The 25,429-nt window shown below is 37.4% G+C and overlaps 1 protein-coding gene across 1 annotated transcript in view; it reads left to right on the top strand.

Annotated features, from left to right (window-relative positions):
- Positions 1-24,971, top strand: part of LOC114653868 (coiled-coil domain-containing protein 178) — a 92,989-nt gene extending 68,018 nt beyond the window's left edge. Inside the window, exons 5-9 of the mRNA XM_051929353.1 lie at positions 12,520-12,723; positions 16,717-16,937; positions 21,250-21,392; positions 24,559-24,712; positions 24,864-24,971. Of these exons, the coding sequence (XP_051785313.1) occupies positions 12,520-12,723; positions 16,717-16,937; positions 21,250-21,392; positions 24,559-24,712; positions 24,864-24,971 (830 nt within the window). The remainder of the gene's footprint in view (positions 1-12,519; positions 12,724-16,716; positions 16,938-21,249; positions 21,393-24,558; positions 24,713-24,863) is intronic.
- Positions 24,972-25,429: the final 458 nt, after the last annotated feature.

Here is a 25,429-nt window from a genome sequence, read left to right as displayed (position 1 = left end):
TGTTTGTAATGTAAGTGAGTTTGTGAGAGTGGACCTTGCAATGGATTGATGTGTTGTGGATAATTCTGGACTAGTAGTGGTACCTTCATTTTTTTATTTTATTTGAACACTAGGGGGCTCTGCCCCCTGCTCGCTTTGCTCGCCAACCCTGGTGCAGGCCCTACATGCTAGTCATTTCCAAGATCATCTGGTTGCAGCGAATCGTGCTGTGCATTTGGATAAACACGAATATCAACTCTGTCTTTGATATCTCCATCTTTCGAAACTATTATCACTGACAATTTGTTACATGTTGGTTTATTATATATGTGAGCGTGATCTTTCAGATTCATATACATTAGATATCAAAGAAAACTTATTTGTTCGTGTTTTTCACATAAATTTTGTGTAAAGTGCGATACTTTTGGACATATGGATTTGTATCCATTATTGGCTGTAGAATTTCTAATAAATCCAATCATTTAACTCTATCAATTCTATGTTGCATTGTTTCTCTGTGATCATAAATATAACTATGCAACGCACATGCCTTTGTTATATGCCATTTGGTATGGGAATTGTAAAAGCAGTGTTTGTTAATGTTTGTGATGCACCATCTGTTGGAATGACAAATTCAATTAATTTTATTACTAAAATGTTTGTGCTATGCCAACTTTTGGAATGGCATAGCAACTGTATGGAGACACAGGCAGACACACAGACACTTATTCAATATGTAGGGACAGCTGGAATTCATTGTAGTAACTCCCGTCCTGATTTTGAACATTCCTCTGTAGTAGTAGTGGTAAAAGTAGTAGTAATATTGTCACTAATACAGAGTGCATTGAAGTTCTTCCCTGTAACATCTTATGTTTCTTCTTAACCCAAGAGTCATGGAATCATCTCAGTTGCTCTTCTCTAGAGCTGTTACAGTTATGTTCCAGATGAGGGCTCACTATTGTAGTGTAAAGCTTGTGAAGGACCTCAATTTATACTCAATACATTGTGATATGTGACCAAATCCTTATTGACTGCTGTAAGATGTCTGGATGTGGACAATGATGAGTCCACTATGACTCCTTAGCCCTTCTCATAAGATGTAGTTTGAACTTTTTAAACCCCCATTCTGTATTCCGATCCAACATTTTTACTTCAGGAGTGGATGTAGAGATGGTCCACTTGTACAAGTACCTGTGAGTCCACATCAATGACAAGTTGAAATGGTTTCATAACACAGAGGAACTATATAAGAAATGGCAGAGCAGGCTCTTTTTCTTTAGGAGACTGCATTCCTTCACATCTTCTGTAACTCTGTGATGGCTGCTGCAATTTTCTACACTGTGGTGTGCTGAGTAGGGAATCCATTCCCGGACGGGTTTATCTATTCCCGGGAATTCGGGAATCCTGCATGTCATTCCTGGAAATCCCAGGCTCCTGGGAATGACACAGTGCACGGGCATCTCACATGTGAATGGTTTTAGAACAAGCGACACTTATTTTTAATAAAAATACTGCAATATGTTGACACCAATAAAAGACTAACCTTAACTACAAGCAGTTCATGCTGTCATATAAGTACATGTATCTAGTTAGTTGCTGTAATAAGAGCGTAGAAAGCACTATGTGTTGAGCGTGCAGTCTTCCAAGCGAGAGCACACCTTCGTACAGACTAGTACGCCAGCCACTGAGAAAGCACGCTCTGCCTCCACTGAAGTTGGCGGCACAGTCATCAGATACTGATACACTTGTTGTAAACAACGCCCGCGCTTGCCGTTGCTCTGAAACACCGCCGTTTCAGCTTTTACTGATGCATCCAGTTTCTTGTCATCATTCTGTGATGGCAAGTTTCTTAGCACAGATAATGCGGATGCAACAGACTGACGCATTGCAATTTCAAGTTGCTGTTCAAAGCTGTCAACAGCACAGACATCAATGAAATCTGCCCTGTCCTGGCATTCGTGTGCTGCAGAGTGCAGACTCCTCCCAGTCCACTGTGCTCAGTCAGTCAGAAGATTGACTGCTGCTGGTCTGTTGTTGACTGAGTTAATTGGCAACACACTACACCGTGGGCCAAAAAACCGCGCCACTTAATTATTTTCAACTATAACTATAACTATATTTACACGATATGTGAGCTTGGCTGTTCCCGTTTTCCCGGGAATTATAGCAGTTTCATTCCCGGGAATGAAAAATGTCCGGGAATGGATTCCCTAGTGCTGAGCTGGTAACGTCACTACAGGAGAGGTCCACCAAATTAACAAGCTAATTAAAAGGGTAGGCTTAGTTATGGGAGTCACTCTGAACCCCATAGATGTTGCAGCAAAGAAGAGAAATAAAATAAAACTGACAGCCATTATGAACAATGCTGCATATCCTCTCTCTGACATACCAACACCGAGGACTTTCAAACAGCAAATTATTCAGAAGAAATGTGTCAAGAAACGCAACAGGAGGTCCTTTATACCAACAGCAATACATCTGCAGAATGGCTCACTGTGACTGGGACAGCCAAGTCAGAAGTTTTTCTTTCATTTGAATGTTCTTGCTTTATATTCATTCTTTTGTGTGTTCAGAACAAAGTGTGTGTGTGTATTTATTTACTTATGCACTTATTTACTTTATTTACTATTTATCTGTTTTTCAAATTTAAAGAGCTTCTGTAAAAAAAACAAATTTCCCCCTGGGGACAAATAAATAAATGACTGCACATAAATTAGTATCTTTAGTACTGTGCTCTGTTTTAATAGCAGTTCTATCTATCTATCTATCTATCTATCTATCTATCTATCTATCTATCTATCTATCTATCTATCTATCTATCTATCTATCTATCTATCTATCTATCTATCTATCTATCTATCCAAAGTCTGAATTCTGTTGAGATCCTTACGTATTGATTCTGCTAACCGTAGGATATATGGCTTCTTACAGAAAGGCTCATGAATTTACACGGTTTTATGTGGCATTTTATTCGCTCCTTTCCATGTCTTACCTCGTAGCTTCAATTCCCCTAGCATCTTATTTTTTGGGCTTCTTTTTTTCTTATTGTAGCTCATGATGTTATAAAAATACCCATTAGATGGTGAATGGATTCCTGTAGTAGAATCCATATTACTAACCGAGAATGGTAAACCGGATGGCATGGACGCAGGTACGCGGCGATGGGACCATGAGACGTACTGCGCAGGTGCGTACAGCTCAACTAACGGAAATAGCAAATAAAACAACCGCCATATTGTGAGTGGCTGAAGTTAGGAATAATGTGCTGCTTGGGATTGTACAAACCGCTGAACGCTTTACACCAAATTCAAACACAGTACAGCTCAACGATACACACACGAGCCCACCTGGATAAGATCAATGAACGCAGGCGCCTACAACGCACGTCTGAAACTGCGGAAGCAAAGCAGGCACGGGTTCAAAATGAACGAGCTCGACTGACGGATATACAATCACGAGCCCGCCTGGATAAACAACGCGCCCATAGCTAACGATTAACGACACAGCCACACAGAAAAGAGGATTCTGCACTGCACCCCAGAGTCAAACGTAAGACACTACGGGGTCCGCAAAGGTCCACAAAGATAGTACGGAATATATAAGAGCTCACCGATCAAAAAAAAATAAATTGTGTAAAAGCACATAGTACACACAAATCATGTGCTCTCAGCGCATAGAAAGCATATAAGGACAATATGGAGAATAGAGACCCAAAGGCATTGGAGAGAAAAAAAGGCAGATAAGAGATTATAAAAGCAGTGGAATTCGAAAGGCTCAAACAAACGATGGCACGATACACATGCAGACAAAGGTACAGAATATGAAAGCAGTAAAATTCGAAAGTATTGTAGCGTCCCAGCCAGGTTGAGGGCCTTTTGGTTTTAAGTGACTGTTAGGTCCGATTGAGGGAGGGCAGAGTACAGCATGGAGGACTGATAGCGGGGTATTGATTTGATGCGGTAAGGGGGGTCGTTGGAGAGGGTGCTAGAAAGTTGTGTTTGGGGTTAGGAAGTCAGCGATTGTTCAGGTAAAACTTTTATCATGTCAGTCACTACAGTATCAAAGAAAAGATAGAAACGATTGCATTACCGCAAACAAAAGGTGATTAATCATTAGAACCAGGTGTAATTGAAAAAATACCAGGCCAAATTGAGGTCTGAAAAAAAGAGTAGACAACAAAGTCTTTTCGCATTCGCATCATTCAATGGACAAAATGTGGATTATACACAATAATGGACCATATGCTATGAGAATCTGTGGTCCCACAACAGTTAAAGGAACGACAAGTTAAATTTCAAAGAGTACACAATTCGGTCGGGTGTATATTGATGATCTCGGAGAAGCGATACAAATTTTAACAGGCAAAAATTAAGGTGATGTATATATTCCGCGAGTAACATTACACACCAAAGGAGATCGTGATATGCCATTCATAGTAAAATGTTTATAGTTTACCGTGAGAATAGCTTTTGCTATGACAATCAATAAATCACAGGGACAAACAGAAAAACTCGGATTATTTATTACAGAAACAGAAACAATATTCACTCACGGGCAGTTATACGTTGCGTTGTCACAATGTGTCTCCAAAAAATATTGTTTTTAATGAAGCTTTAAAGTAAAAGTGAAAATAATGAAATTGAGACAATTCCAAAAAAAACCATGTAAAATTGTATATCCAATTAACCAAACACGGGGGTTGGTGAGTGAAGCGAGCAGCGGGCGAAGCCCCCTAGTACTGTAGTATGATAAATGCAGAGGTTCATTCTGAAGTCTTCTTTCATTTATTTTGTTATGATGTTAATGTTTTCCTCCATACTATGGAAGCTTATTCCAACAGCCTGCTTTCTATTTTAAATTGCCTATTTTACAATATGATTATGTTATTTTGCCATGTATTACTTTGTTTAGGCATATACTTACGCATCTTTTACATATGATTTTTGCTTTGGACCCCATTTTGCAGCTATGTGCTCTTAATAAGCTCACCATAATAAATGTTATTCTATAACTGCGCGCAAGCTTCAGGTGTTGTACCCACTAGTTGGGGTGTTGTAGTTTCAGGTTACAATCCCTGTTCCAAATATTGTCTGTGTGGAATTTCCATGTTCCATCTTTGCACATGTGGGTTTCCATCCAAACACTTGTGAATTGCATTGATCTGAGTCTTCAAACTGTGTGTGTTCAAATGGTGTGTGTTACTGAGCAGTTTTTGAGTCACAACTCACTTAAACGATTATCTTTGCATCCCTTTTCCAAGCTGCAAATAAATACCCAATCAAAAAATCTTCCCCTAAACCATTTTGTTTTCATCTTAAATTTTCTTTTTTCACCTTATATCTGCCAAACCCAATGTATGTACTGCCGTATAGAGGTCTAAAAGCCCCACGACAACACTTTTGAAATGCTATAAACACAAAAGGAGATGATTTTCAATCACTCTTATAATCCACCTTAATAAAAGGATGAGTGTCTGTGTGTCTGATTGTCCGTCTGGTTGCTATGTCTGTCATTTCAACTGATGACGCATCACAAACATTTTTAGCAATAAAATGCATTGAGTTTTTCATTCCAGTAGATGGGGCATCACAAACATTAACACTGCTTTTACGAATCCTGTACCAACAAAGTCATACACATTACATGGTGAACTGTAAACATTAATGCTGTGGTCTATGTTGATTACTTAGAACATAAGAAATTTGTAAATGAGAGGAGACCCTTCACCCCATCAAGCTTGTTTGCTTAGCTAAGCTGTCCCAAAAACTCATCCAGGTTCTTCTGAAAGGCTGTCAGGGTTTCAGCTACAACTCCACATCTCATAGTTTTCTTCCAGAGTCCCTTAACTCTTTGCTTCAAGTACTTAGATTTGAACCTGTGTTAGACGGGTAAAACAGCTTTTACTTTATAATTATAATGTATTGTTACTGGCATTAGTGTCATCTGAAAATGTAACCGTCGTGTTAGTTACACTTTTGACAAGATCATTTATATTAGTAAAGAAGCCCCCTGTGGCAACAGGTTTTCATCCCAACCAGATTCTTCTTTTTATTGAATGCCCACATTGGTTCTCTCAGTTTGAGTCACTCCAGAAATTTCAAACTAGTTATTTTTAATGAATAAAGCAGGAATTTAAATGCATAGGAATTCTTTTCTTTTCTTATTATCATTTTGTCAATGGTTATTCTTGCCATTATTTACTAATAAACAAACAAACAAAATGGCTGCCCTTTTTTATATTTTATTTTATTAAAATCAAAAAACAATCCATATATGCAAGTCAAGTTTAACAAAACAATAAACAAAGAAACAAAATGGTTGCTCTTTAGCAGTGAGAGTCTGCTATGCTTGTCATTAACTGTCAGCGTTCAGAAACAATTAAGAAGGAAAACTCCATTTACTGTAAAAAAGTGAATTAAAAAGGAAATGACTGAGCTAAGTATCTAAAGATATAGCAAACAAATTACCAATAGTTTTTAATTTCTTATGAATTTAAATGTAATACTAATGCACGTTTCTGATAAAGAAATTAAAAAAACACAGCTAATTAAACACTGACTTAAATTATAAGTAAAAATGGCTCACTGATTGTGAAACTACAGCAACAGGGAGCTCCAGGACTGAATTTGAGCTTCCATTCTTGTTGTCACATAAGTGCTGGGCGGTATGACCAAAATTCTATATCACAGTATTTTTCTAAATTATCCCGGTTTCACGGCATTCAACTGTATTTTTTTCCCATGCATGAGTGGATGTTAACCACATTTTTCACTGCAATTACTGCAGTAGACTGGCTAAGAATAACCTGTTCCACTGTCATGAGAATTGTATATTGTACAAAAAACATTTTAATGTGCATACAAGTATTAATACAGGTTTGCATGGCCACATAAAGTGATCAAGTTTTCAAGGGGGTGGCACTAATGAAGAGAAGGAATCACATTGCATGACAGTCAAAATATAGAACCTTTTTATTGAACAAATTTTGCAAACAACTTAAACTATAATTTTGACAACATATTTTTAACCATCCAAAGAGGCACTTAGACTTAGTAAAATATCCAGAGGTGCTTGTCAAAAGTTGTATTGCACTGAACATGTCTTAGAAAAGGAATAAATAGTAAATATTTTTTGTAAACCAATTACACTTTCTGTTAATGTTAACAATCTCTCTCCACTGACATATTAAAGTGACTTTTTAAACAACTTACCATCATTAAACTGCATAATATTTAAACTAATAAATAATAACAATAAAATAAATAATAGTGCAACTTCCAATAATAATACTATTACTTCAAGACTTCAAGCCCAGGTACATTACACAGTATTCACCAAATAAAAATAAAATAAAGTAAAACAAGTGCAACTTGGTCATGACATCTTTACCAACTAACCATCATTAAGGCAAATTGCATGGTGGGCTGGCTGTCTGGCTGTCTTTGTGAGACAGGTGCGCAGGGGTGACCGTTGCAGTGAGACACAATATAGTTTGTACCTCGTGTCATCATAAGTGTCGGTCATCCCAGGCAGACGTTGCCATGGGTGAATCAGCTACAGGAACGAGTTCAGCACCACGATCAGCTGATGCTGGTACTTCACTTTTGTTTTCAACCTCCGTCTCCAGATCACTTGCATCAAAATCAGAGTCTGATTCAGCAATAATAAGAAAAATATCTCTCCACATGCCATTTTAGAAGCTGTTTGATCTTCTCTATTCACGCACATGCACGAAATTCGAGGTCAAATCAACAAAGCTAACTTTCCTTCTAGCAAAAGCGTATCGAAAATTGATGTAACAACAAGATCACTGATCTCTATCGAACGCTAGCTAGACTGAGACATCTCACAACGTGGGAGTTTTCGGAAAAATATTGTACTGGATTGCTTGGCCCACAGAAACATTCGCTTGCCGCGGCAACTTGAAAATTAATATTTTGCACAATTTTATATAAGTTATCATATTGCTTTCGACATTGTAACTTCAAAAAATCGAACCATCGTAAGTAGGGGACTACCAGTACTGACTGATAATAGAGATAAACAGAAAACTGATTAAACACACATTCATTGTACATTTCTTATTATTATGGTATGTTTTTACTACCATTACTTAAAATAGTTTATTATTTTAATAACTAAAACACACCTATGGCTGTGTGAAGCCTGTGTCTAAAGCACTGGTACTCCAAAGCATGTTTACGGCCAAGGTGGTGTAGCAAATTGCTCGTGTTGCTGCCTCCGACGACAACTTTAACTCAACAGCATTTGCAGTAAATAGTTGTTTGGTCCACATCCAACCTTTTAAAACCAAAGTATCTCCAGACAACAGACACGGCACCTTTTTTCGGCAAAAGTTCTTCTGTGTCATCATGTTCAACTTTATCATCTGCTACAGTTTCAGTTTCTGAATGTTCTCTGTCCATTTTCACTGCTCAATACCTCCACTAATGCACTGTACTCCGTTGCATGTGTGTTTAGTTGTGTAGCAGTGATAAAGGTCCCCCCTTAAACAGTTTCCCGTGGCACCACGTTCCTAACATTGTTTAGGCTATTTAAACTGGTGTTGTGGTATAAGAATAATCCATATCTTAGCAAAAATAAAAAACAATTTTCGGTATGAACCGTTATACCTCCCAGCACTATCAGTGACTTTTGTGTGGTTAAGACTCCAAAATTGCACAACACACTTTATAGTAGAAAACCATGAAGTGAACTTAGCTTGAGCAAATGGAGAATGTTTGTTATGTGTATATTGATTTTTATCCCATCAGTTTTATCAGTCTTCCCTATATAAAAGTTGAAGCATATCAGTAAATTATGGGAAATTAGGTATATAAATAAAATGTATTATTATTATTATTATTATTATTATTATTATTATTATTATGTTCACAGCTACTTAAAGTCAGCTTCAACTCTGCTTTGCTAATGCAGTTGCCAATGTAAGAGCATGCATGAGCACTGCCCTCATCTTAATCATTAATTATTATGTATATACTGTATGTTCTAAATCTTTATGCACTAGATTTTGTTTTATAATTTAGTATTCATTGTAATGAAGACCTTTTATCCTTGAAAAAAATCTCCACTAGACGTTCATAAAGTTCTCAGGAGTATGGAGCCTGGATCACCTTTTTACTTTGAGGATTGGAACAGGCCCAATATGCAAAGTCAGTCACCTGAAAACATGACAAATGAGTTAACTATCACCACTGATACATATTCATTAAGCACAGAAATCTATTTAATGCTTTTTCACAGATGTCTATTTAAAGCATGGGGAAAATGTATTAATTAATTTGAGAACATTTTCAAAGACTGTCACTCCTTGGTTTTATAGCCTAATGGTAGAGATAAACTATTTATGTACTGTAAGCCCTTTATCTACAACTTAATCCAATAATTAATCTTTATTGCCTATAGCTCCTACCATACTTAGCAAATACAAATGCAAAGCAAATAACAGGTTTATACTACAAGGTTTCAAATGCATTAATAAAACATACAGAACAAGCAATCCACTAATACACAGTATATAGCATCAGTTACAGTGACTCATTTTTAATATCTCTACCGTTTATGCTGAATGTTTTTGTATTTCTAAGACCAAGCTGGGCATTACCCTTGTGACATGGTTTAGTTCACCAAGCCTTTTGGTAGGCACAGAATAGGCAGAGCAGAGTATTAGTGAAGAATACTCTCATCCAATTTCTACTCCCATCTCATTTCATTCTGTATTCAAGGTTGATAAAAGAATGTATTACAAACTTGTTGAGATGACTGAATTTGCTTCACATAAACTAGTAGCTATCTGAATTTCTGGTGAATGTAAGCATTTCCATGAATATCAGGTAGTCATTAGATAACTTTTCAAATACCATTCTTGGTGCAATGTTATTAATCTTATGAGACATACCGAACCTGACTCTGTCATGAGCTAGGAGTTCCTAAGCACAAAAGTCCCATAAACTGTAGAAAAAAACAAAAAAAATCCAAGTACAAATATTTGAAGGATCCAACAGGCTGAGGATCTTCCTAAATAAAGGACTTATTTTCAAACAATGCTCAGAAACAAGAAAAGCTCCAAAGGACATACAGGCCCAGAAGGAGTTGTGTGAAATAACAAAGGCAACCCAAGGCAACAAGGCCCAAAACCACAAAACCAGAAGATAAAGTCAAAAGAGATATTAGAAATCCAGTAAATTCACAAAAAAGCACATTAATCAAAAAAAGACAACTCACCAAAACGTGTATGTAGTACTACAGGTTGTGTGAAGCAAGCTCTGGGTACATCTAGAGCTCGATACTTCACACCAGTAAAGGAATCAAATGGGATTGCAAGTTCAGTCAATATGGCGTTGCTACATCACCTGTGCTGTCAATAGTGGACCCTTTGCTTGACCCAGGTTACAGTATAATGATCGGCAGTTTCTATAACTCACCTGAACTGCTTGAGATTTCACTACAAATGACAACCGATGCATATGGCAATGTATGGCTAAATGGTCATGATATGCCTGGGGGCTCCGGTCACATGAACACGTCAAACTACAGCGCGGTGCAGTATCAGTGTGGCAAAAGACCAAATAATTGCAGTCAAATGGAAGGAGTAGAAAAATGTCAGCTTTGTAAGTACTATTCACAATGCAGCGACTTTCAAATTTCGCGTCAAGGAAATGTGGAAGTTGCTGTTCCTTGTGCTGTCATAGATATACAAGACAATGGGCGATGTTGATCATGAGGGTCAGGCACTGACATTCTACCATCATGAGCAAGCAACCGAAAAAATATTGCAAAAAAAAGTCTTTTGATATCTGTTCAGATATAGCCTATGTATGTTGGTGTCTGTTTCCAAACATCTCATATGAAGCACAGTTACTAAATCTGCTTCACTACAGCAGTGGACACTAGATACAGATAGTTGTTGACTTACGACCACATTTGATTCTGACAGACTGGTCACAAGTTGAAATGGATGTAAGACAGACCGGTATTTGTAATCAAACCTGACCGTATGTATAGTACAATACAATAAGTCCTTTAAGTCATATTGTTTGTTTTATATCCATTTTTATCATCATTATTAGCACATTATGTAGATTTTCTTTTGTCTTGGAAATTATTTTTTTATTTCATTATTTTGTTTCATTATTTGCTCGTATGGGTGCCAGACCTTTAGCAGATCCACGAATCCTTTCTTTGTCTGTGTTATGTTGCATCATCAGTGTGAGCCTCTCCCAGTGTTCTTTGTGTTAACCATAAAAGGAGTAATTATATCAGCAGAGTTTCAGCACTCATATGTTTTCTGTTTTAACATTCATCCTGTTAATAATAAGCATTAACAGATAAAGGAGTTCAGTGTGGTTTAATTATTCCTCCGTGGTTTGTACAAAGTGGCATCAATGCAGAAGCTTCTGCGGTTAACCGGATTCAAAGTCAGAGTACAGAAGTACAGTATGTGCAGTAAACACCGGTTACAATGGGATAACTTAAAGCTGCATTCTCTTTCTATTCTCCCTCATACTGCTTGATTACCTTCATTTTTTTCCTTTGTTTGTAAGATAAATGTAACTGAACGTAGTCTAAGCCGCTGCAGGTAATAAACTGAGATTGAGATGAATGAGTCACAGCATACGGAGGTGGCGTGGTAAAAACTGTCATTTGCCTGTGAGATGTGGTAGCGGCTGTAAATCGAATGGTCGTAAGACGCATAGATCATAAGCTGACGACTACCTGTATACCTTTTGTAAAAACATAAAATGATGTAATTGAACAAAATGTATGTGTGTACAGAAAATAGGACAGAATGATCAAACTTGTTTGTGTTTTGCGTATGTGACAAAAAGCATGTATACTTTCTGGAAGTTTTCTTTTGATGATGTGTGTGACAAGAAAATATACCTTTAGGGTAATGACTTTACAAAATTGGAAAAATACAATGAGTCAGGACGCTATTTTTATTGCTTACGTGGTCAACGATCAGGAGATTAGAAAGGTATAAAAGAGCAAGGACATCTGCGCTCGAGGCAGATGAAGCGCGGTGTCCTAGGACTGTGTTTCTCTGTCATTTTACCCTTGTCTGGTATGTATCAATAAAAAGGTTTTTACTAATATTAATTTTCTTCTCTGTCTTCAGTCACAAAAAGTGTCCACACTTTCTTATTTTGATTATATTGATAATTTGAGTATTCATCTGTTTCTGTTACAGGTAACATTTTTGTTCTTGAAAATAATTCAATGCTTTTGGCTCAATTAACATAACACTATCATGTCTACCCTATTGTAACTCTTTGGGAATGTGTGAAAAAACAGAGAACCCAAAAGAAAAAAAAAAATGTAGACCCCACTCAGAATGGAATCCAGGAGGATATTTCTGCCTGCTTTCCTTGATGTTATCAATAATGTTATCCTTAAATGACAGACAGCTTAGGATGGAGGTCTTAAGGTGTTATTGGTTACACTTTATCAGAAGTTGAAGAATACAACCAGTGCTTTATGTTGGACTTTTAATTTTTTTCTAATTTTGACTGATTACAGAATGTGATAAAGTAGCTTCACTGAGAGAGGAGGCCAAAGCTGTCTTGTTGGAGATTATTGATTTGATAGTTCGCCTAGAAACTGACCGCCAAGAGGCAGAAGAAGCTTTGAAGAAGGAGCGAGAACGGAAAATAAAATTAGTGCAGAAAATCGATTTCTTGTCATTGTGGAGGCTTCAACACCTTCCTGCAGCTGTACAAAAAGGTACTGTGCCTGGGCCAAGATTGTTTTTTTTTATTTGGGGATGAGGTTTTGTACAGTTTTAGCAATCAATGTCTGTATAATCAGATATAGTTTAATGGCTGCTCTGTTGGGGTATTAATGGAATCCAAATCAAGAATAAAATCTCTTAAAGCACAGCATAACTGAAAAAAAATTGTTCTAAGTAAACGATAAATATTACCTCAAGTAATATACAACCTGATATTTATCTTTGTCATTAGAAAAGATGATTTAGTGAATAATCTTTTAGAATATATGTTTATAATGTTTAAAGAATATTTGTGATGTTTATTGTTTATAATGTTTAAAGAATATTCATTACAGTTAATATTCCAGTAAACATTTATTCAATTATAGTACCGACAAAATATGTGCAAATTTGAACTTCACTCTACTCTTTCATTAATTTTTTAAACTGATGAATCCAGTTCAGGGTCATGGGGGCAAAAGCCCCTCTAACCAAACTTAGCTGGATAGTACATGTGGATAATTGAAACTCCATCCATCCATCCATTGTCTCCCGCTTATCCGAGGTCGGGTCGCGGGGGCAGCAGCTTGAGCAGAGATGCCCAGACTTCCCTCTCCCCGGCCACTTCTTCTAGCTCTTCTGGGAGAATCCCAAGGCGTTCCCAGGCCAGTCGAGAGACATCGTCCCTCCAGCGTGTCCTGGGTCTTCCCCGGGGCCTCCTCCCGGTTAGACGTGCCCGGAACACCTCACCAGGGAGGCGTCCAGGAGGCATCCTGATCAGATGCCCGAGCCACCTCATCTGATTGAAACTATGTTCATAAAAGATTAATAGATTGCATGTTAAAATTCAGAATTCTAGATCACAATGAAAACATGTCTCTTCATTAGTCATCAGTGACAGATGTGGCAATCAAAGCCCAATTTCCATAAAAATGCTAAATTCTACGGGAGTGCATCTTTTTATAACCAATATAATAATAATAATTCATTACATTTATATAGCGCTTTTCTCAGTACTCAAAGCGCTATCCACACAGGGAGGAACCAGGAAGCGAACCCACAATCTTCCAGTCTCCTTACTGCAAGGCAGCAGCACTACCACTGCACCTGTCCCAGATACTGGGATTTAGAAACTTAAATTACAAATTATTTTGAATAAAAAGGAATTTTAAGAGTAATTTATTTTCATATTATGGGAATGCTAGAATTAAGTGGGCATCTTTTTGTTTCTTAGTGCTACTTTGCCATGGTATGTCCTAGGGTGACCTTGTATTCCCTTTCGGACTCTTTAATACGTAGGCCTTAACAGAATGCTCCAAATTCCATGGATAGCACTGTATTTCAATACTCCCCCCTTTCTTTTACATCAATAACCCCATGCAATTAGGCGGAGTACCAGAACAGACAGGAGAGAAAATGACTTTTTTTATTCATGCATAGATTGACTTAGATTTCTAATTGTGTCCAAAATATAAATTGAGAAAACAATTGCGATGATAATATAAGTAAATCTTGTAAAATAATCCATTTATCTTGCTTAGGCTACTAGGTGTCTCTCTGTCTTAGTATGTTGATTGTTCTTTGGTTTGATGTGGTCTGGCATGTTCCTTGGATGGAACTGCAGAAAGAGATGGTATGGCCATATGCATAAAGCAGCAGAGACATTTTGCCTCTTTCTGAGCCCCTAATTTAAGACCAGTCCTGTCATCCTTGACATGCTTCTTGGACCAGTGGGTGTGTATTGTCAGCCCATTCCATCCCTGACATATCATCTCAGTCACCTGTGTTCCCCCAGGCTTTCTTCCTGGAAGGGGGATGGCTACTCACACATCTATAGCTTGCCCTCCTTATAAATTTATCAACCACCCACCACAGATTATACTCCCAGACTAGCACTCAACAAATTGTTTTATCAGTGATAGCATTTCTAAAAAACTCTAGGTGGTTAGGCCTTATAATATCATAAAACACAACTATTTTTTATCAGTGAAACAAACTATTTTTATCATCCTTAAAAACTGTAAATTTACAATACTTACACTTTTTATATATTTATGGTTGGTTGTTTTTTTCTTTTAAACATCTAATTCAAAGTCATTAAAATACTACATATTACAAATACGCAGCAACAAATTGAAACAGTAGGTAAATGAACATCCTTTTAAGACAGTTCATTTCTGTTCATTTCTGTACAATATTTTATTCTCCATTACAAATGCCCTTCATAATTTACACTTTATGAGAAGGATTTAGGAGTCGTAGTGAACTCAACACTCTCAACTGCCAGACAGTGTTTAGAAGCCATGAAGAAGGCTTACAGAATGTCAGGTTATATAGCGCCTTGATGTGTGGAGTACAAGTCCAAGGAGGTTTATAACACACACTGGTGAGGCCTCATCTGGAGTACTGTGTGCAGTTTTGATGTCCAGGCTACAAATAGTAGCACTAGAAAGAGCCTAGAGAAAGCTGATCCCAGGGCTACAGGGGATGAATTATGAGGTAAGATTAAAAGAGCTGAGCCTTTACAGTTTAAGCCAAAAGAAGATTAAGAGAGTGTTTCTCAACCTTTAAGTATTTGTGAGTTTTCATAACAGTTTTAATCGTGCTCCCCCTAATGTTTTTTTGAAAGGAGCCCACTAATACCAATTTGTTCTTTTTTAATTAATGATATATTATAGATGCATATTTTATTATGCCTACTTCAGTTTTATCGACATTTATCTAACTCTATATTTATTTTTCTAGTATCAGAATGTAGTTTAAGTTCATTTGTTTTGGTTTCAATAGATGTATTTTTCATATTTTTGATTCTTGTTTTCTTTTTTTCACATCTTCACGCCCCCCTTTTTGTTACTTCGCACCCCTCTAGGGGGGCCTGCCCCACAGATTGAGAACCACTGAATTAAGACATGGTTGAAGTGTTTAAAATTATGAAGTTCATCAAGAACACTAGAACACAGTTTGAAACCTGTTAAGAGTAAATTTCACATAAACATAAGGATGTTTTTTTTTCTACTCAAAGAACCATAGACACTTGGAGTAAGATAAGTGTAGTGTGGTAGACAGTAGGACTTTAGGGACTATCAATACTAGGCCTGATGTTATTTTAGAAGAATTAAGTGCATAGGACTGACAAGCTTTGCTGGGCTAAATAGCCCGTTCTCATCTAGATTGTTCTAATGTTCTCATCATTTTTTTCAAATTTGCTATTATTCCAAATCTTTTCTTCACTTTCAGTTCTCTTCCTTGAAAGGGTCCCAGTGTCATAGACCTGTGAGGATCAGAGCCCATATGCTCTCCATGAATTATTTCAGTCTGCTTTCCCATGAATTATTTCTGTAATTGACGTGTTGACAAACATCATTAAGCTTTGCATGAGCTTTAAAGAGTCCAGAATGATGTTGTTAGTTTAAAATGTTGAAGTCGTTTGTTGCAGTACACTGTAAGATTGACCTGATGCACTGTATGTGCCAGGACAGTATTGGGCAGCAGCTCCAGTTTAAATTTTCTAACTTATTTTAAACTATCAATCTCTTCCTGATTTAAATTACATTCTTTATTCTTTCTTTAATTTTTGATTGATACACTTTCAATTAATAGGGCTTATAAAAACACGTCTTTCACATTTTTTTAAGTGTATCTTATTTGCTGTATAAGGCTTTTGGTTGTTGTGTTATATAATTCTCTTTATGCTTCTAGGTTTGTCATATTGCTGCTCAGTGGGTATTTTTTGCCTTGTTTGATCTATTGATTCTACTGTGTAATGATCTGCCTTTGATTGTGCTCAACACAAGGCTTTCAAAACCCTAATGATATTCATTTCACCTTATAATAATAGTGATGACAATCATATGACATTTAATCCATTTAAACATGTAAAAAAGCAAATCTGTGCCTGGAAGGGACCAAACTACAAGTGTGACCGAGGTAATAACAAATGAAAGGTGAACTGATCCAAATGTCTTTTCTGCACAAAAAATTGATTTTGTATTAACAATTTATCACAGAGCATGAAGCATGTGCACGGGACATAAATGAGCTACTCTGGCACCTTCAGCGAAAAAAGGAAAGACTGAAAGAAATAAAAGAAAGACTACAACAGGCTGAGATTCAGAATCGAAGACTGCTAGAAGACATTGGCTTTGTGGAAAAGCATGCGCCACTTGTGAAGGAAAAATTGGCATGTGAAAGTAATATATTACATGAAATCGAGAAGGCTCAAGATGAGGTGACCTCTTTTACATTATTTTATTAACAAAACACTGATATTGAAATAATAAGAGTTTGTAAATATGGAACAACTGTTTGTTTCGGACAAATGATTCTTTCTCATTTGCTAAATGAAATTTTTGAGCCATTGTGAAAGTTGCAGATTAATATTTTGTTGGATGAAAAAAAAGTGTTCAAAATATTCACATTTCATAAATTTATAATCTTTTCTTTGCTTAAGGTATATTACATAAGGATACACATAATTCTGTAATAAAGCGAATACCCTTAGTGTATATGTCATAATAGTGCTCCACTATATTACAGAGAAACATATATGTAGCTGAGAGTCTAATGTCCCCCAGGTAGTGAATTGTAGGTAACCATGAAGACTAACGATCTTTCAGAAGACCTCAGGGATAAAATAATTAAAAATCTCAGATCAGGAGAGGTACTACATATGATAGAATTTCAAAGTCACTGAAGATCCCTTGGAGCATTGTCACATTGATCATTAAAAAGTGGCAGATGAATTATATCTCCTAACACTCTTTAGATGAGATTGTCTATTAAAACTATGTAGTTTCTAAAAGACAGTAATGTTGAAAAAGGTGCAGAGAGCTGAGCATAATGCAGAAGAGCAACACTAGTGCTGAACAAGCTATGATCAGCATATTCTGCCTGTGGCCAAAATGGCAAAAACAAAAATGACAGATGAGGAGATGAAAGGAGACAGAACAGCCTTTAGACACTAATGGATGTCATAGGCCACAAAAATCAGAATGCCAAAATACCAAAGCCAAATACAAGTGGCAGAAGAAACACACAAAGATTGTATCACTAGATAAAGGCACCAAAAGGTTTTGTTTATGAATCCAAAATCTTGGACACCAACACAACTCTCTCACCTTCTAGCTTTGCGGAGATAATGTTATATTTGAATGTCTGGTGGTCATGAAGTAGAAGCAGGAATTTATTGCTGAGTACATCTATTTATACAACACACGGAAAAGGTTTGGGGCAGCTACCCGTATATTGTCCCTGGCTCCAAAAAGGGTATAGTAATAAACCAAGATGTGTACTTGTTGAGTTCCAAACTGAACTGATCTTAGTGGCAAGATGGTGGTGGCCAAAAGCGGAAGTAATGTAATCAAGAGACCGGAACCGGAAGTGACTTCGTTCTGGGCACCAGACCCGGAAGTGACGTTGTTGCTGTTAAATCACGTAGGTTTGCCTATATTTGGCCTGCAGAGATAACAGAAGTAGGTCTAATGCACCCCACCACCCACGGCCTGTCAGGTAATTACCTCCACTTGGTCCACTCAGCTTCCTCCTAATTGCACGTCTGTGACACAATTAATCAAAAATAATCTCAGGAGGGGATAAAAGTCGGAACCACAGATTAATAAAGCTCCTTTTTGTTGTGGACAAGGAGCTGCAAAGCACAAAAATCCTAATAAATTCCAAAAGCACTTCCAAAAATTACTCACTAGAGTGGTGTATCACTGTCAGACCAGTGCTATTAATAAAGGCAAACATTGAATCTTTATAAAACAAAAAGTTTATTCTAACAACATGCTCTTCAATAACAATGAAGCTCAGTGGCAGTCAAAGGGAACAAGGGTTTGGTAGATGAACCATAGTCATAAAAATGGGCAAACATTTGTTACCTAGAAATGTATAAAATGGAGCCAAACTACTAAACAAAACTATAATCAAAAATCAATAGCAAAAGATCAAGAGCCAGGAATACAAAATCACAAAAGTAACCCCTTTAGAAGTTTTACTTGTATCCGTAACCTTGGACAGGGTGAGTAGCGTACTGCCTATTCAAACAGTGTCACACAACTGATGTAACAAGCAATGACTTCTGGTAACCATGAACCTAGTAGTAGGTCACGTAGTAGTAAAAGATGCTATTGCTATACATAAAATGGTTTGAAATTTGTTGGGAACATTTCAGGGGAACTAGCTTACAATGCAAAATGGCCACACAATAATAATGCTAAAATAAGAAAAATCAGATAAAAATGTGTAAAATCAGACAGAAATGACAGAAAACTGCCAAAATTAATATTAGGATAAAATCATGGCAGCTGGGAGAGCAAATTACTGGCTTCATTAGAGTCCATCCTGACCTACCCCTTAAAGTGAGATAATGTGCTCCCTGCTGTCAACCCCAAAGGCTAAAAGGTAGCCTGCCCTCTATGGCATCTCCGTTTCTGTTGATATATGACTAGGAAATGTCGGCATCATCTACCATCTAGGAACTTGGCAGGATCTTGCATAGGACACTATTTTCTGTCTCTTGCTCATAGAAGGCATCTTTCTAGGGCCCCTTGCTCTTCTACTTCTTTCTAGAAGGCCTTACCTTCACATTTGGAATTTCTAGTGGTTCTCTTGACACATTGACTGCTACACCATTTATTACCAAGACGCGGCTGCATAGGATTATGATAAATAATTAGTTCGATCAAAAATTGTAAAGCAATGGTTGTATTATCAACAGTAACTCTGTCAAACATATAAAGAAACTCTTAATTACTTTATTTTCACCAGTAGCATTACTAAATGTCTGCAATTGAATGAGAGTCCTTAAGTACGGTACCTCACAAACTGCAGGCTTCGAAGCACATGTGCCACAAACGCAACACGTTTCTTTCTGCTGTCCAGGCTTGTTGCACACAACACATTTAGTAGCTGGTGACTGCTTGCACTCATTGGGCAGGAGAATGTCCGTGTAGTGCTGTCCTGACAGTCATGACAAGTTGGACGTCTTATGGTGTAGAAACACCTTTGGGGCAGCGATCTGCATCAGCACCAGAGCTTACAGATTCCACATAATCCAGTTGATTGTCACTGATCACTGTCATTCTGTCCTTATCATCAAAATATTACAATAAATTTAGCTGTGTTAAAACATCAGCAGCTTTATACCTTTTTCTCAATGACATAACTACTGTCTGTCTATTTATTGCATTAGTTTCCACAAGCTGTTGCCATCATCAAAACATAAAAATCTATGGCTATCAACAAGATGGCAGCACTATAATAGGAAACTGAGAAGTGGCAGCAAAGCTAACCAGCAAGCTGGCAGCGTCTATAGTGGCTGTACACTGAGGTACAAGTTCTCTCGTATGTCGCTCATTGGCAGGCTCAATGAGATATGACTTATCTTTTACCTCACATAAAAGTGATAATGTAAGTTTGGACCATTTACCTTCAGAGGCTTCATGGTGCATTTTACCCCATGTTATCCCAGAAGTCCACTTGCTATTTACACTGCACTGACCACTCGGGGAAAATCAAGAGATCTGACAAACCTTCTAATAACTGACATGCCGGCAGCATTTCTCAGTCACTAGTAAGAAATGTCCTTGATTATGGTGAGCACATAGAAGACATTTTAAACTCCCTCTTATATGTATTGAGCAGCAAATCCAGTACAGTTACTCCTCTAATGCAGAATATAAGAAAAGTGCTCCATATTTACCAGCTGACTGAAACTGATGGTTCCCCAATCTCTTTTTAGATATTAATGAGCCAAGTTGAATTCCATGAGCTTCAGGTCCCCTCTGTAGTGCATTTTTGAACTGTGCACTTACAGGTCCAACCCTAAAAGAGAGTAAAAAAAGGCTCGAAGGCACTTGAGCTCTTAAATCTGTCCCCCTGATCGTCCATGTGCTCCAAGGGTTCCTCCAGTGGTTAATTCATACACTGTATATGTAGTGGTCTGTAGAACTCTTTGCACTCTCAACAAAAATAGAATTAATTGTATGGTTTAATGCCATACATTCTTCACATTGTTCTTTATGATATCCAATTTGTATTTGTGAGGGGTAAGCTTTCTCTCAAATGCCCATTTAGTCACTTGAGCTGACATCATTTTCTTTGTTGTTGGCTCCCTGCAGGTTCCCAGTAGGAGTGACTCGCTATATACAGTAAATAGAAATCTTCCATAACATGGACAACTTTGTGATGCGGTAGGAAAGCCTACTAGTTTGAGATAACTCTCAAAACATCATGGGAGTGGTCTTTCAATCCTACATTTTGGGTCCGTGAGGCTGCAGCACTAACTACTGTCCCTTTAGTTTAGACTTAGTGTACGTAAAGTGCTGAACCTGAAGTGGGTTAAGAGATCTCACAAATGTGGCAGGACAGATGAGTATTTAAAGTGTAATAATGTGAGTTTTCTTTGCTAATTTTTATTTTTTATTATTCATTATTATTTTATTTTTTATTTATCAGTTCTTGACAATTGAGACTTTTATTGACATTATAGATTATAATTTGTCTTTTTTTTCTGTTGTGTCTTTTAACTGGTGTTGTAGGCAAATGAAATATTTTCAAAGTGCAGCAATGAACTCCAAAGTGTTCAGCAGTTGTTTGATGAGACTGAATCCAAAGCGAATGCTGAAAGGGACAAAATGTCCATGGAGCTGAATGATATTACATCTAATTTAAATGCACAGATGTAAGTATAATGTGAATGTACGTGAGGTTCTTGTTTGACAAGGATGGAACGGTAGCATAGTACTGCCTTAAAAGTCTATAGACCATGGATTGAATCATGGGCATTGTCATTGCCAGTCTATAGCTGGCACATTCAGTATCTAATGCATTGTTTTCCTGTGTACCCATTTCAATGACGTACAGGGTACATTAATTGTTTAGTCTATAAGTGGTCTCCAATTTTGTGAGTTTAAATTGTAATGAACTGATGTCTCATTCCCGTTGGATCCCTATTTTTACCTGATGTTGCCAGAAATGGCTCAGAGCCTTGAATTGCATAAGGTAGGTCCAGTTAATTCAGTTCAATTGAGTTCATTTTTGTGCAGCACTCTCCCCTGAGTGATGGCTCAAAGCACGGTAACAAATTCTCAGGTAAACCTAATTACAGACTTTACAAAATACTGATTACATAATGAGGACACGTAAAGATTTGTTTTAACACACAGGAAGAAAAAGCAGTTCCAAACTGATTAATTTACATGAAACTTTACTGTATCTGCCCATTAACATTATTGTTGAACTATGGCCAGTAGACGGAGGACAGGAAAACAAAAAGTCCAGTCAGCAGCCTCCCTGGAGGAAATAATTCTGTGGGTTTCCATGGTCAATTGTAAGAGAAACAGTGAAAGACAAAGTCAGTCATAGTCACAGTCATAGGGCCTTGTGTATAAAACCTGCTTATACTTGGAAAGGTGTCTAAGCCATTCCTCACACAAAAGTTGCGATTTTTAAAACCGCAGTTGGTGTGGAAATTGGCTTAAAGTTACAGAAAGTTTGGACCATCCATAAGTCAAATGCAGACTTTTTTAGTGTTGCCATTTTAGTGACTCCAGGCAGCAGGTCAATGATTTGAACAGAAAACCTCATTTCATTGTGCATTTCAATAACGCCTCAGTCGCATTTTGATGTCGGTTTAGCCATTTATCCATCCATTCCTTTTTCAAAACTCAGTTGTTCTGATACCTTCAGAACAGGAATTACGAGATTTCTGCGTGATGGCCTTTGTAATGCAGGCCCCAACTGAGCACACGACTCCAGGAGAATGTCTCTAGGACATCTCAATCAGCTTATAAATAAATCATTACAAAAAAGGACACAAATACCATTAATGTTATTTAAAGGACAGAAAATTTTGTGTTTCTATATTTGTTTGTTTACATATTTTATAGCCACAATAAGCAGTTTTTATTTTAAGTAGTTAGAAAATGTGCAAATAGTGTACCATTCCCGTGCGACTTGGGATATTTTTTGTTATTTATATCCTTCATCAAAAAAACATATCACATTTTTGGTTTTTAAATATTCTGTCAAAATGTGATTAAAGATTTACTCAGACTGACACACTGTTCTTTGTACAGGCACTAAGTGCACTACCCATTCAGTCGCTCATTCTTGACAGGAGCATCTTTCGGGTGTGTAAAAGAGGAAAATAATGTAGACAAAATATGCAAGTTGAAATAACCTCTCTCAAGCTAAACCTGAAACAGTAAAATAATAATATTTCTCCATCTGTTTTAACGATTGTCAACATGCAAGAGAGAGTTGCGTTGGGCAGGACAGATTATAGTATACGTTGATTCATCCATCCTCTAAACCCAATTATCCAGGGTAGGGGACAGCTGGAGCCTGTGCTAGCAAGCAGTGAGGCACAGGTAGAAACAACCCCTGGACAAAGGGTCAACCCATTGTAGAGAGAACACACACACACACACACACACACACACACACACACATACAGTAAGGTCCATAAATATTTGGACAGAGACAACTTTTTTCTAATTTTGGTTCTGTACATTACCACAATGAATTTTAAATGAAACAACTCAGATGCAGTTGAAGTGCAGACTTTCAGCTTTAATTCAGTGAGGTGAACAAAATGATTGCATAAAAATGTGAGGCAACTAAAGCATTTTTTTAACAGTGGGGTCAGAACCAGAAATGACATCGTCAGGGCCAGGCAGAATTTCCTGACATAAAGAGTTAGTGCACTCCTTCACCCCCTGGTCTGGCGTGGAATTAGTCTCATGCAGGCCCTTTAGCTGCCTCCCATGTGTATGTGTGTGACAATAAATATATATATAGTAAGTAAATAGACACTTGGTGGCACTGTTGCCCACCTTTTTCCCAACAGACAGTACGCAGGACACAGGATTAAATCAACAAGAAATAGTTTTATTTTCTTCCTCCTTGTAATGTGCCTTCAAAGCACCACAGCCACAATAAACACAATTAAATCAAAACAGAAACACAATTCTTCCCTCCACTACACCTCCCAGCAAGCTCCGTCACACTCCTCTCAACTCGCTTGCTAGGTCTCCACTAGTCCTTTATATAGTTCTTGACCTACTCTTCCTCCCACATGACTTGCCCGCACTTCCAGGTCAGATGGAGAATCCCAAGTCTTTAATCAGCCCGGAAGTACTATGGGGCTCCCGTCCTCATGACTTCCCAGCACTTCCGGGCTGCAAGGGAAGCATGACTCCCCAGGTCCTTTCATAGCTCCCCCTGGCAGCACCCAAGGTACCCAACAGTGCTGAGAAACCAGACTCCAAGTCCCAGGATGCCCTACGGGAATCCGGGGCACCGCTGCACTCCAGGGGAGCTGCCATCTAGCGTTTTGGGGGAGGCAGTGTCCTGAAAAAGCTGCCTTCCCCCATCCTTCCACTCCAGGGGCATCCCGGCCGGGTTGAGCTGCCGGTAGTCCATCATAATATATATATACTGTATATATATAAAATTATATTCTATGATTATTTTTATCTTACATAGTACTCTGTTAGTAGTACTAGGGTGTTGCACCATATTAGCCATTATGGAGGCAATGAGAAGTCAAGCAAAAGGACACCTTTTATTGGCTAAATAAAAATATTACAATATGCAAGCTTTCAAGGTGTCAGGCAAGATGTTATTCAGTTCTCTCTTTGAAGATAACACACACTGATGCATAAATTCTTAATATTGCCACTCTGTTTTATAAAAAATGTTGTGTTACAATATATTTATTAAAAACTGTTGGTATGGTTTTAGATATACATTTTTGTATTTCATTCATTTGCTCTGAATATTTTATTTTAGACATCTGTGCATGAGAAAACCTTTTTAATATTTATGTGTTTTCAATTTGACAGACACGAGCTTGATCAGTTTGAACTGTACTCAAGAGCCTGTTTGAAAAAGATGGCAGAAATCCAAAGAAATCTGATAGAAAGAGAAAATGAAGACAGATTCCTGAAGATACAGATATCAAATCAGTCTGAATGCGAACAAATTTTAAAAGACGAGGCAAGTAGAAGTGCTCAAACAGGAAATGGCCTGAATATATACTGTATATATACTGTTTATATAGTTTTTTTTTTAAAAAGTGGTTCTTTGTAGAAAAGTGCCAATGATGATACTAAGCAGGCAATTGTATTTTACTTCTGCTTTTATGAAGTTTCATTTAGTTGCTATGGTTGAAGATGGACAGCACCACAACGGTCTTCTTGTGGTGCAGATTGTAGAAGTTGAGTTTGAACCCTGGTTCGATGTGCACCTAGCATAAAAGAAGCCCAGCTTTATTATTTGCTGCGTCTGTGCTTGAGTCTCATATTCTTCTGAGATTATGCTTAAAAGCTGAAGGTGTTATTTTAATATTCACTATAATAAAGGCTTGAGTTATTAAGAAAAGGCTTTCTAAGTGATGTTATAGGAAAAAATATTTATATATATAAGGCTTAAGAGAAAAGGTCATATTTTAAGGCATGATCACTGCTCTATTGTAATGCTTTGGCTAAGTTTCCTGTTGACAGATCCAATTGGATTCAAAGGGAAACCCCATTTTCACTCAAAAGGTTGAGAATGGAATAGACGTGCAATCTCATGCACATAGTGTAATTTTGACACACATAGAAAGGTCACGTACTGCTAAGCTAACAGGACTGTCAGTCAGCCAAATGGAGCGGATTAATTGTGGTTATTTAAGGTATCATGTCCCGTTAACAACTGGGTGTAACCAATCAT

This window comes from Erpetoichthys calabaricus, chromosome 6, assembly GCF_900747795.2.
Source record: "Erpetoichthys calabaricus chromosome 6, fErpCal1.3, whole genome shotgun sequence".
NCBI lineage: Eukaryota > Metazoa > Chordata > Cladistia > Polypteriformes > Polypteridae > Erpetoichthys > Erpetoichthys calabaricus.
This window is presented reverse-complemented; position numbering and strand designations above follow the sequence as displayed.